A 12,541-nucleotide genomic window follows, 5' to 3' on the forward strand; every position below is an offset into this window, starting at 1 on the left:
AGGCTAGGGAGCTGAATGGACCTCACTCGAGCGGAGTTGAGGACACTACATCAAGCGAAGAGCCCACAACAGTACTCACACCCTCGCACCCCGAGGGGCCATATCGGCCAATCAGAGCGCCTTTCACTCCACTGAGAATGCATCATCACTCACCGATTCACCGAATGGTCCTGGCTCCTTCATTCCATTTCTCTTGTCGGGGCGCGCACCTGGAACAAAGCGAGGAAAACATACAGAATCGTGCCAAGGAATACCCTGAAACAGGAACACAGCGACAGTAGTCGTCATGGGAACGGACGGAACATGGGACAAGCAGGGACAGAAGAAAAGCGTTCGGCGTTTGGCATGGGGATAAAACACGGGGCAAATACTGTAACAGCATAACAGTCCGATACTAATTTTCCGGACAGAGCCAACCGTCCAGGATTCGGCGGGATTGGCCAGTAATCATATGCTATGTCCCAGAAGAATATTTTACGTAATCGGGAAGTAAAAATTCCGGAATTAGAATATAAGTAACACTTTTTGAGCATTGGTAATGTATAATCTTTTCGCTGAAAGAAAAATCCTAATGTAAACAACAGCACGTGACTGAAGTGAGGCTTCATTGGCCGCTGTTTGGCGCCATAGATTCTGAGTACGTGTTCCGCCTACTGTTGTACATTCTATTTCATGTTAAACAGTGGCGGATCGTGATAAAATATTATATGCGTTCACAATTTTGTGTTCCAAAATCGAAGAGAATTTGAAATCGTATGTTTAACCTAATACAAAATGTCATGATTCCAATGTTTCACTATCGAAAAAACCGTATTTAAATTCAAAACAACATATGATATGATATATATTTCTTCACAGCACTTCTTTACATGTAATGGTGTACCTCACATTTCTGTATCCGGTGCCACCATTAACATATTATTACAATAACACAGTATTTGCCGTACACGTCTACACACACATACTCCCAATTAAGCTATGTACCTTTTTCTAAAACAACATATAATAATAATAATAATAATAATAATAATAATAATAATAATAATAATGAAACTCAGTCTTTTTATTTCCAATTTTTCCTGGTAAGCCAGTTTACCCAGTTCTTTACTGTTCCAAATTACTTGATCAGAATTCATTGTTTACGTTGTTAAAATGAATACATATCACAGTGCCGTTATTTACAAAAGCGGGTGTTCAGTAATATATTTTGGTTCACAACACACTGATACACTATAGCCTATACCAGTACTGTAATCTCATTCGCAGAGATTGATTACTATAAATACATGCCAGTAAATATTATTCTTAAATATTATACACTACCATACAGATACTTAAATTCATACCACCATCACATTCAGCCAGCACGTGTTTGAAAGCCAAACTATGCTATATGCCGACACTGAAGTATAGTAATTCACAAACTACACTCTCGTAGCAGCACTGTACACACATCCACATAAAGTAAACGTTCCGACAGTGACATGCTGACACCTATAGGCTAAAATACAGACTATTAAATTTTCTCCTCGAGATATAGGACGTGAACAATAGGCATTGATGCAACTGACATCTGTAGGATAGATTCACTGTTCACTTAACGCTTTGTGCACTTAATGAGATATAAGCGGCCAGCGAAAGGCAATTTTCTCCCGCGCATGCGTGAAATTCCTGTAACCTTCTTGAAAAGAGCACAGCTTGTACGTGAACGGATGTTGCCAAGTTTACATAAGAAGTTTATGCAAGATGCGGGAAGTTTAAAATACTCGATTCTGATATTATACATTCCCACTGCGTCAATACGGTATTAAATAATAAAACTAGTCGTGCATTAATGGAAACAAGGTGTTCACGTGCTCTTGTGCTCTTATTGACGCACCGTCACTGATGTTAAACATTTCCCGTTACTCGTCAAGTAGGCCTAACCTCACTACTATGCATTCGTTTGCTTAGGAAACATTTTATAATTACTATAATTAAATTATTTTTAAGTCTTATGTCTTCACAATGGACAGTTGAGAATGCAAAAGCCATACTTCAGTATCACGTGCTTACGTGAACAACTAGGAGCTCAAGTGACGCCAGCTTGTTACAAGAACAGACTACCTCGGCATTATTGTTGGTATTCATCCACGTTCATAGTACATAACAAAACATAAAAGTAGCTTTTATTTTACACAGCGTTTTACACATGCGTAAAGTTAAATGTTTTTTCGTATTTAACAACTAGAATTCAATTTTTTTTATTTTCAAATAATACAAGATTGTGGTTTCCAAATACGAACTATATTTTCCTGCGTCACGTGAGTGTTTCGACTGTGAGCCAATCACGGGTATGACAGCAACGTGCTTATGTTTACATTAGGATTTTTCTTACAGCGAAAACAGTACAAAGTAAACTGCATCTCTTCTTTTAGACAGAGCTTTACATTATCTTTTAAATTCGCACCTTCAATTGAAGACCACCCCAGAAAAAAGAGTAACATTAAATTAAGGGGGGATGACGAGTGAAATGTTGGTCATTTTCAGTAAAAAATCGCATTTTCGTTTTCTTGTCAAAAATGCATTAGCAATGTTTTATTTATTATATGTTGAGAAATTTTGAATATTCTGCGGCGTTCGAAGGCATAAAAATTACGCAATATATAAATGGCTGCACCATTGAACTTCAATTCCAAGGAAATTTTACCAGCTGTTTTCTCACACTTTTTCAGTATACAAGTATTTCGTCATGTTCAAAGTGTAAAGTATCCAGTAATTTTGATGCTAGGAACATGAAACTCTTACTGCATATTCTATAGACTGTGGTTAACAAAAGAGCACATGGGGTTTATCATTAAATGAACACCTTTTAGCCACTAGCGTGGCTCGGTCGGTTAAGGCGCTTGCCGCTTGTCTGAAGTTGCGCTCGGGAACGGGTTCGATCCCCGTTTGGGCTGATTACTTGGTTGGGTTTTTCCGAGGTTTTCTCCAACCATAAGGTGAATGCCAGGTAATCTAAGGCGAATCCTCGGCATCATCTCGCCAAATACCATCTCCCTATCACCAATCTCATCGACGCTAAATAATGTAGTAGTTGATACAGCGTCGTTAAATAACCAACTAAAAATATCTTTTAAAATAAAAAAAAATTAAATATTTATAGTGGCATAGGAAAATTCCTATCTTTAGGTATGCAATGGTCATAAAATTTTTCACCCCTTTTGTAGTAAAGAGGAGGAGGAGAAGTAGGTTATTTTACGACGCTGTATCAACATCTTACGTTATTTAGCGTCTGAATGAGATGAAGGTGAAATAAGTCCGGGGTCTACCACCGAAAGTTACCCAGCATTTGCTCAAATTGGGTTGAGGGAAAACCCCGAAAAAACCTCAACCGGATAACTTGCCCCGACCGGGATTCGAACCCGGGCCACCTGGTTTCGCGCTAACCGTTACTCCACAGGTGTGGATTTTTTAGTAGATTATTTTACGACGCTTTATCAACATCTTAGGTTATTTAGCGTCTGAATGAGATGAAAGTGATAATGCCGGTGAAATGACTCCGGGGTCCAGCACCGGAAGTTACCCAGCATTTGCTCAAATTGAGTTGAGGGAAAACCCCGAAAAAACCTCAACCAGATAACTTGTCCTAACTGGGATTCGAACCCGGGGCACCTGGTTTCGCGGCCAGACGCGCTAACCGTTTCTTCACAGGTGTGGACTGTAGTAAATACATAGGAAAACTAATGCGTAATGTTTTTCCAAATATGCCACTGGTCTTGCAAAAAAAGTAAAACATTTTACTGAAAAATTGAACGACACATTTCATTTTGAAATAAAAAAAAATACTTACTTACTTACTGGCTTTTAAGGAACCCGGAGGTTCATTGCCGCCCTCACATAAGCCCGCCATTGGTCCCTATCCTGAGCAAGATCAATCCAGTCCCTATCATCATATCCCACCTCCCTCAAATACATTTTAATATTATCTTCCCATCTACGTCTCGTCCTTCCCAAAGGTCTTTTTCCCTCTGGCCTCCCAAATATCACTCTATATGCATTTCTGGATTCGCCCATACGTGCTACATGCCCTGCCCATCTCAAACGTCTGGATTTAATGTTCCTAATTATGTCAGGTGAGGAATACAATGCGTGCAGTTCTGTGTTGTGTAACTTTCTCCATTCTCCTGTAACTTCATCCCTCTTAGCCCCAAATATTTTCCTAAGCACCTTATTCTCGAACACTCTTAAAAATATTTTGAAAAATTTGCATAACTCAGAAACTACTTATCTCAAAGGAATGAAACTTAACCACATCTTTATCTATCACACCGTGATTATATGTACAAAAAATCAAGGACGTAAATTGAAAAATGTAGAAAATAGAAATTTCACCCATACCCCCTAAATGAAAGAATGTAGCTTGGGTGAAAAATGTAATTTTTAGGCATTCATTTATAACAATAAATCATTGCATCCAATAGCTGAATAAATGTTTATCCTTGATTAGTCAAATGGTTCTGCTTGTAAATATAGGCCTAACGAAATATGCGCCTGAATTTATTTTATTTTCTCCCGAAACGTGTATTATAGATTTATTTGTTACACCGTTATTCCGGGAGATCTTCAATTTTGAATTGCTAGTTTTCATTATCATCTTCTTTTTTTAATGTTTGTTTTGTCTTTGAAAACTCTGCCATTCACATGGAGTGACCTAGAAATCTTGATTATGGTCTTCAGCTCACTATCCACCTAGATAAATTGTACGAAGATATCTGCATTCTTAAAACTTCACTGGATACTCTTAATCAAGATAATGTAGAAAAAAATCACGAGATTCAGTTAAGAGCAGAAATCCAGATGAAACGAAATTTCAACATGTCACACAGGGTACTCACATCTACAGGGACATCATTTTATTTTTATTTCAATTTTTATTGTACCTGCGTTTCTAAATGTACTTGACTCGAACCCCTTTCACTAATGTCCTTGCTAACGTCAGCCACACAAACTTACGGCCGCTGTTGCTAGCAGTGAAGTAAACAGTACAGAGTACAGTGTGTTTCAGAAATATGTTGCATTTTCTATAGAAGAAAGAGCTTATATTACTGAAGTTTATTTTCACACAGGTATGGTGTGTAGCATAACTGAATTTATCTGTGTGTATTGAGCACAAGTGAAGATTAGACTTACCGAAAGTAGGGTACCCTATAATATGGTACGGTACTTAACAGCATTATTTAAACAAGAGATTTGTTTTACTGTTTGTAGGTATGAAGGACGATGATGGAAACTGGAATTACAATATAACCGAATGTGAACAACAATTTTTTTTTTTTTTCACAATTTCCTGTGGAATATTTTCGTAGAAATGTCATTAATCTGGTAGATAAACTTATAGCAACACAATGTACAGAAAGAATGAAAAGTGTAATATGGCCAACAAAGGTGACAGAAGATGCTGTAGAAGATGCTAGAGAAAGAATGCAGCGAGGTCCTAATAAGTCGGTCAAAAAGCTAGCTGTAGAAATTGGGGTTTCTTACGGAAGTACTCACAAAATTATCAGGAATAAATTAGGTTAGTAATATGCTGAATAAAGTAGACATTACATAATGAATATAACCGCCTGAAGAGTTGAGTTTGTGAAAAAAAAAAATGTTACTATTCTACTGGTTTTTGATAAAATACTGTAAAAGTAATGATCAAATTGAAAATCGTAATATTGTATTTCCCTGTAACATAAATGGATACACTACTTTTCTCTCCTCCTATAGCTAGTAAAATGAGTTGTTTACATATTGCACTAGCAACTCCAAACTCCTGTAATGGAAGGGGGTAACAGTGTTTCCGAGTATAGCCAGGTTAATGTTAAAAATGTTGGTCAAATTAAGTGATGTCCCTGTATAACTTAACTTTCTTAAGAATAGGAAAGTCCTGATAACGAGCCAAATCCCAAGACAAATACAAATACACGTTAAAGAAAAAAACTAACTGTGGTGTTTGCCAGCACTACAGTAGCTCCAGTGTTGTCTAAGATTCAACGAAACAAAAATAAAAGTTGATGTTTACGTCTCTCAGTACATTAATCGTATTTGCTGCTTACCAATTAACTGAAGGGTTCAGAGCCATAGTGGGTCAAGCGCCATTTATTAAAAACGGAGAAGGCAAGGGTTAAAGTTAAGTGAATACCATAGTTTAATGAAGATTGACTTATAATTTAGTTTTAATGTGTATACTTTATATTACTCGCTATATGTTTCCATTGAATTATGGTAATAACTTCATTTTAACCATTATTTTCTATGGTTTTAGTAAATGGCGCTTGGGCCACTATGGTTCTGAACCCTTCAATTGTGACAATTATGAGTAGGGAGAGGATTTTTATGTGCTAAAAATTTAAATATATTTATTTTTTATGTGCTAAAAAGTACGAAAATATTTGTTAAAAAAAATATATATATATTTATTTTAAATATGACAAAAATACCTTACTTAGCTTCGGAAAGAAAAAATTTTACTAGGTACTCACCAACCACACTTGAGTTGGCTGAGAATTGCAGTGAACAACAAAGGTCATCTCCAAATTCTCCATCACAAATGCATGCCGATTATTTCTGAACGACGACTTATACTGTGAAAACGATCTTTCCACATCACGGGACGTCAGACGTGCATATTTAAAGAGAGGAATGTCACAAACACAAACACCGTCAAATTCACCTACAGACACACCCTCCAATACTTGAGCAACTTTACACTTTTTTTATACCCACTGTTTTTCCCAAACATTCTGGAATTTGTCCCTTAATACTTGTACTTCTGAATCTGGTAGTGAGTCTAGTTTAATTTTCACGGCACGCACCTCCCTGTTTCAGACAACAGGGTTTTGGATGTTTCAAGTCTTTTATGGTGTCTCACAAAAAGCTTAGATTTGCTAATTCGAAAGCCAAATCGTTTTTTAAACAACCATCTTTCGGTATATCTTGAAGGATACCAACTGGCGAAGCCCGGTAACAGGAAATCACAACAAGACGTATTGCCTCACTTGATGGACATTAGCGAGAGGCGAGAGATTTGTTTAAATTAAATAATGTTCATACGCCAGCTCTTATCTGTTGTGTTTCACAAACAAAGTGTGGAATGAAATCATCTTCAGCAACAATAAACATTCGTAATTATGTGTTGCAAGATCTCTCCTCCTTGTCCATGTTAATTTATTCTCTAATAATAACACTGATATGCTGCCTAGCAGTTCTCAGAACTTGAGGCGAAACTATTACAAAAATGGATCACGGATACACCGCACAGCGATCAGCAACACGAAGCAACCAAGAATTCTTAAAAAGATAACGTACTTCTGAGTGATATGATTTAGTTTTAAAATGCTTAAAAGTTATTGTAAAAAAATTATTTAAGTAAAAAACTCCAAGAGTTATGTGTTTATAATAGATTTCCTGAAAATATGTATTCACATTATTTTTTTGTGAAAATATGTGTTTTTATGTGAAATAAAATTCGGGTTTTAAACTTGAAACTTCATGTTCGGAATTTTTTACTTTGTTAATTGTGTTTAATCACACGCAAAAATAATATTTAAGTACATAGAAATCCGCTCCTTAATTATGAGGTAAATGCGTAGGCTAAGATAATTAACATATTAGATTATTAGTTATTCATAGATTTGAAAAAGGCATATGACTCGGTTAAGAGAGAAGTTTTATATGATATTCTTATTGAATTTGGTATTCCCAAGAAACTAGTTCGATTAATTAAAATGTGTCTCAGTGAAACGTACAGCAGAGTTCGTATAGGTCAGTTTCTGTCAGATGCGTTTCCAATTCACTGTGGGCTAATAATCTTGGGCACAAACACGGGGCAAGGTGAGACAAAAGGAACACGGAAGTTCTAATTGCAATGGGAACAAGAGCAACACGGGTTAAGATGAAACACGACAAAAGCGAACATAGTCAGTATCATGAACACAAACGGACCAAACTACAACAGAAGAAAAGCGAATACTATACAGTTCGCTTGCTCATTTTTCCACGGGCTGTTTTCTTTAAAAAGTAGAAAAAGTATGCCCTAAAGAGGCAGTGGGAATTTTTCCCGCCTTGTTTTAATAATGGCAAACGGCACATGTGTGGGTACGTTGTTTTCAGTCTCCTATGCTTTGTAAGTAGGCGTCGGACTTTAGCATATTTCATTCATTTAGTGTTGTGCCCACTTACACTGCAAACCAGCTTTCTCCAGTCTTTCCTATTTTCTGCCTTCCTCTTCGTTTCCTCTTATGATCCATATATCTTAATATCACAGTCTACTATACACAATCGCGAAGCTTGAGGTGATTTTTTGCAAATCTCGTGATAAAGCGCTCCAAGCGGTTAGCAACTAGAAACAATAGACTGTCCACGGTCGACTCTGGACTGTGTCGTATTTCCATCGAGTGCTAGCTCGTTGAGTATTTCACATTGATGCTTGTGAAATGTTCGTTATTGGTTGTAATGAAAATGTTAATGGCTAAAATACAATAATTGGAATAATAATATTTTACTAGAGACGTAGAAAAATTAAGTTTGTTTTAATGAAATTTATTGATCACGTTTTATTTTCAATTCTGGTGGGATTATTATTGTTTAGGCCTACTTTTTTTTTTTCAAAGGATATGTTTTTAATTATAGCTGTTAATTTTGTTGTTATTTTTATTTGTTACTTTACTAGAGACGTAGAAAAAGTCTGTTACAATAAAATTTATTGATCACGTTTTATTTCCAATTCTAGTGTGATTATTATTGCTTAACCTCATCCCACTTTGTTAACTACGTAAGCCTACACTACAAGTACCGGTACACGTAAGTTACTCCGTTAATTCATATTTCCATTATTATTGTTGTAAAGGGAAATGAAAATTAATATTTATTGGTTTCATAGTTAATTATCGCTATAATCTTGAATGTGTGAAGCGATTATAGTAAATTTCACTTCGTTTTGCAGAAACAAAAATAATATTAACCTATTTCTTGCAGGTATCTTCGAGTTTACGGTGGAATTTAATATATTTCATTAAAATAATAAATTAACTTTATGCATTTAATATTTCAATAATGGAAGGAAGGTGTTAATTCTTCCAAAAGAACATAACGAAAGTGTAACATATTTTGTCGCCTACTAGGAGAGAGATCTGCGATGATGAGGCGATAGTAGCGATCCTAGTGGTGGGGGAACTACCCATGTTTGCATTTTTACTACATATTGAGCTTCGCAACTGTATGTAGTAGACTGTGTTAATATCGTCTATGATCTGATATCTTCTTCTATCCCGAACTCTTCTCCCGTTCACCATTCCTTCCAGTACATCCTTCAGTAGGCAGTTTCTTTTCAGCCAGTGACCCAACCAATTCCTTTTCCTCTTCCCGATCAGTTTCAACACCATTCTTTCTTCACCCACTCTTCCCAACACAGCTTCATTTCATATTCCTTCTGTCCACTTCATACGTTCCATTCTTCTCCATATCCACATTTCAAATGCTTCTATTCACTTCTCTTCACTTCGTCGTAATGTCCATGGTTCTGCCCCATACAATGCCACACTCCATACAAAGCACTTCACTATCCCTCTTTCTTAGTTCTTCGAGAGGTCCGCAAAATATGCTTTTTCTATTAAAAGCTTCCTTGGGCATTGCTATCCTCCTTTTGACTTCCTGACAGCAGCTCATGTTACTGCATATAGTACACCCCAAGTATTTGAAGCTGTCCACTTGTTCCACTTCTCATTTAGAATTCGCAAGTTTATATCCTGTATTTTTCTTCCTATGGCCATATTTCGTCTTATTTTCATCCCATACTGCTCACAGCTGTCATTTAGCTCCAGTAGGATATATTTTAGTATAATTTCCTATTCTGCTAACAACGCCATATCATCAGCAAATCTGATGCATTTTATTCTTTTTCCTTCTACACTCATATTGTGAAAACACTTCTTTACTAAATCCTCTACGTAAATGTTGTATTGTATTGTATTTATTAACATTCCATGGTATTCATACATTGCTTCACAGCTAGAATATGGAACAAGTCAAAAAACTTAATACTATTATAAAGTCCTGGGATGCTATGCATAGACATTTCGCTAGCCCGCGCTACGAGCGTGCTAAACTAGCCCCGGCTATCGACTGATTACTTGTACAGGATTCATATCATATCATAACGCTAACACTGCTTTATGAATACGAAAAAAGTTAGTTCACTGATCATCCACCGGAAGCCCGCGCTAAGAATGTCTATGAATATGGCCGTTAATTTATAGTCACAGTCTAGATGAAAAAAAAATATATATATATATATATATATATATATAGAAGAAATTTACAATATAGTGTACTAGTACAACACAAGGTTTCAGTATCAATTTCATGAAGCGTTATTGAATGTCATAAATTCACCTACAGATAGAAGGCGTGAGAAATTAGGTACTTCTTTAATTTGGCCCTAAATAATCTTATGTTTTGAGTTTCATTTTTTATATCGATAGGGAGGTTATTAAAAATTTTTACTGCCATATAACGCATGATAGACTTGCCGATGTTGAACAGGGTAGGTGATAATGGACATCCTTGACGTACTCCTCTCCCAATTTCACTTCCTCCTGACATTTCTACTTCTATCCTGACTCGTTTCATATAAAGATTACTGAACAGTCTCTCTCTTTCCAATCCACACCAATTTTCTTTAGGATCCCCATCAGTTTATTCCAATCCAGTCTGTCAAACGCCTTTTCTAGATTCACAAATACCATATACACTCCTTTATCCTTCTCTAGGTATCTTTCGCTGATTGTCCGTAGCAGTCCATTTGCATCTCTCGTACCTTTTCCCTTCCTGAAGCCAAACTGCTCTTCTTCCAAAGAATATTGCTATGCATATAGATGTATTATAAGATATCGAATGCAGCCTATATTTTGCGTATAAGTTCATCTTATTTTCTGGTTTTAGTCTCCCTGCCTATTCCCGCTACACATTCCCTTGGCATTCATTACTTTCTGCTGCTGATTTTGAAGCACTTTTTGCAGTTTCAAGTACGTGATTAATGGCATTTTGTTGGAAGTAATTCGTACGTTTCAACATCTGGTATTTCGTGATAGCGATGGCATGAACGCATACGTTTCCGCTGACAGCGCTGGAAGGCAGAGCTCTCGGTTGAACAACTTGTTTTGAGATCCTCTGCCCGTCTTGTCCTGGTTCGAGCCTCGCCGTGACCTTGAGCTAGCAGTCAGGTGTACCGGCCGGCCATGCAGAACGAGTGAGCAGCCACTGTTGCTGTTCCGCTTTTCTTATGTTTCAACTCGCTCGTTTTTGTTAGTTCTCATGGCAACCACCGCCATTTTGTACTTTTTCTTCTAGCCCAGCTTGTGTGTTTTTTCTTTATTCCCATGACGATCATTTGTTGTATTATATGCTTTTCTTCCATTTTACCATGTTCTATGTTTCTTTCCCCTTGACAAGAAATTTTGTTTTATTTGTTTTTCTTCTGTTTCTGCGTGTTCCATGTTTCTCGTGACTAGAGAGCGGAATTTAGGCAGAAACCTATTTTTTTCATTGATACATACAGGCTTGTGATTCATTTATTTTATCCCATAGATCTTACATGAGCAATGAAGCTTTAAGATGTGGAACAAGTCAAAATTTTACAATATTACAATTACAATTTTTACAAATTTTTAAAGTTTTACAATTTAATAATTTCCTACAATTTTGTGCAATTTTTTTACAAAATTTTAGCGAGATGTAGTGAGATGAGGTGAGTTCCGAGGATTCGCCAAAAGATTACCCGGTATTTGCCTTTTGGTTTGGGGAAAACCTCGGAAAAACCCAACCAAGTAATCAAATCAAAGGGGTTGATGCCGAGGACTCGCCATAGACCATCCGGCTTCAGTCCCACGGCTTGATTTAATATTTACATTTTTCATGGAAATATAGATGTAAACAGATGAGTTTTAGAGTGCCTAAAATGCTTATTTTGACGTTAGTGCCTATTTTTAAGTTCATTTTAATTTTTGCAACTTTTTCGTAACTGTTTACTGTTTTTCTTAACATTCTGTACCATTCACATTCCAAGACGGATAACAACTACTCCTTCCTAGCAGTAAACAACACAATAGAGAAGTACCTCCGGGTCACCTCTTCTCATTCTTACAATCTTTCAATCCTAAAATTCGAACTTTCAGTCGGCCTGGATAGCGTAGTCGGTATAGCGCTGGCCTTCTGTGCTCGAGGTTGCGGGTTCGATCCCGGCCCAGGTCAATGGCAGTTAAGTGTGCCTAAATGCGACAGGCTCATGTCAGTAGATTTACTGGCAGCATACTTTAAATAAGGATTTTAGTATAAATAGAACCCCTTTGAACACACTATTATTTGCGGATGATCAGGTGTATTAGCCAAAACGGGGGATGATTTACAAAGTGCCGTATTTTCACTGAGTAATGTTACAAAGAAATATAACCTAAAGATGTCCAAATTACTCTTCAAGGAACGACCACTCATATAAATTGAGGGAAAGAAGACAGAG

At 36.7% G+C, this 12,541-nt stretch overlaps 1 protein-coding gene across 5 annotated transcripts in view; it reads right to left on the minus strand.

Annotated features, from left to right (window-relative positions):
* The window catches only part of ASPP (Ankyrin-repeat, SH3-domain, and Proline-rich-region containing Protein), a 1,244,753-nt gene that overhangs the window by 290,385 nt on the left and 941,827 nt on the right, over window positions 1–12,541 (minus strand). For all 5 annotated transcript variants that reach the window (XM_069815402.1, XM_069815409.1, XM_069815403.1 and 2 more), the window contains one exon: window positions 154–209. In XM_069815402.1, coding sequence (XP_069671503.1) covers window positions 154–209 — 56 coding nt within the window. The remainder of the gene's footprint in view (window positions 1–153; window positions 210–12,541) is intronic.

This window comes from Periplaneta americana, chromosome 16 (assembly GCF_040183065.1).
Source record: "Periplaneta americana isolate PAMFEO1 chromosome 16, P.americana_PAMFEO1_priV1, whole genome shotgun sequence".
Lineage (NCBI taxonomy): Eukaryota > Metazoa > Arthropoda > Insecta > Blattodea > Blattidae > Periplaneta > Periplaneta americana.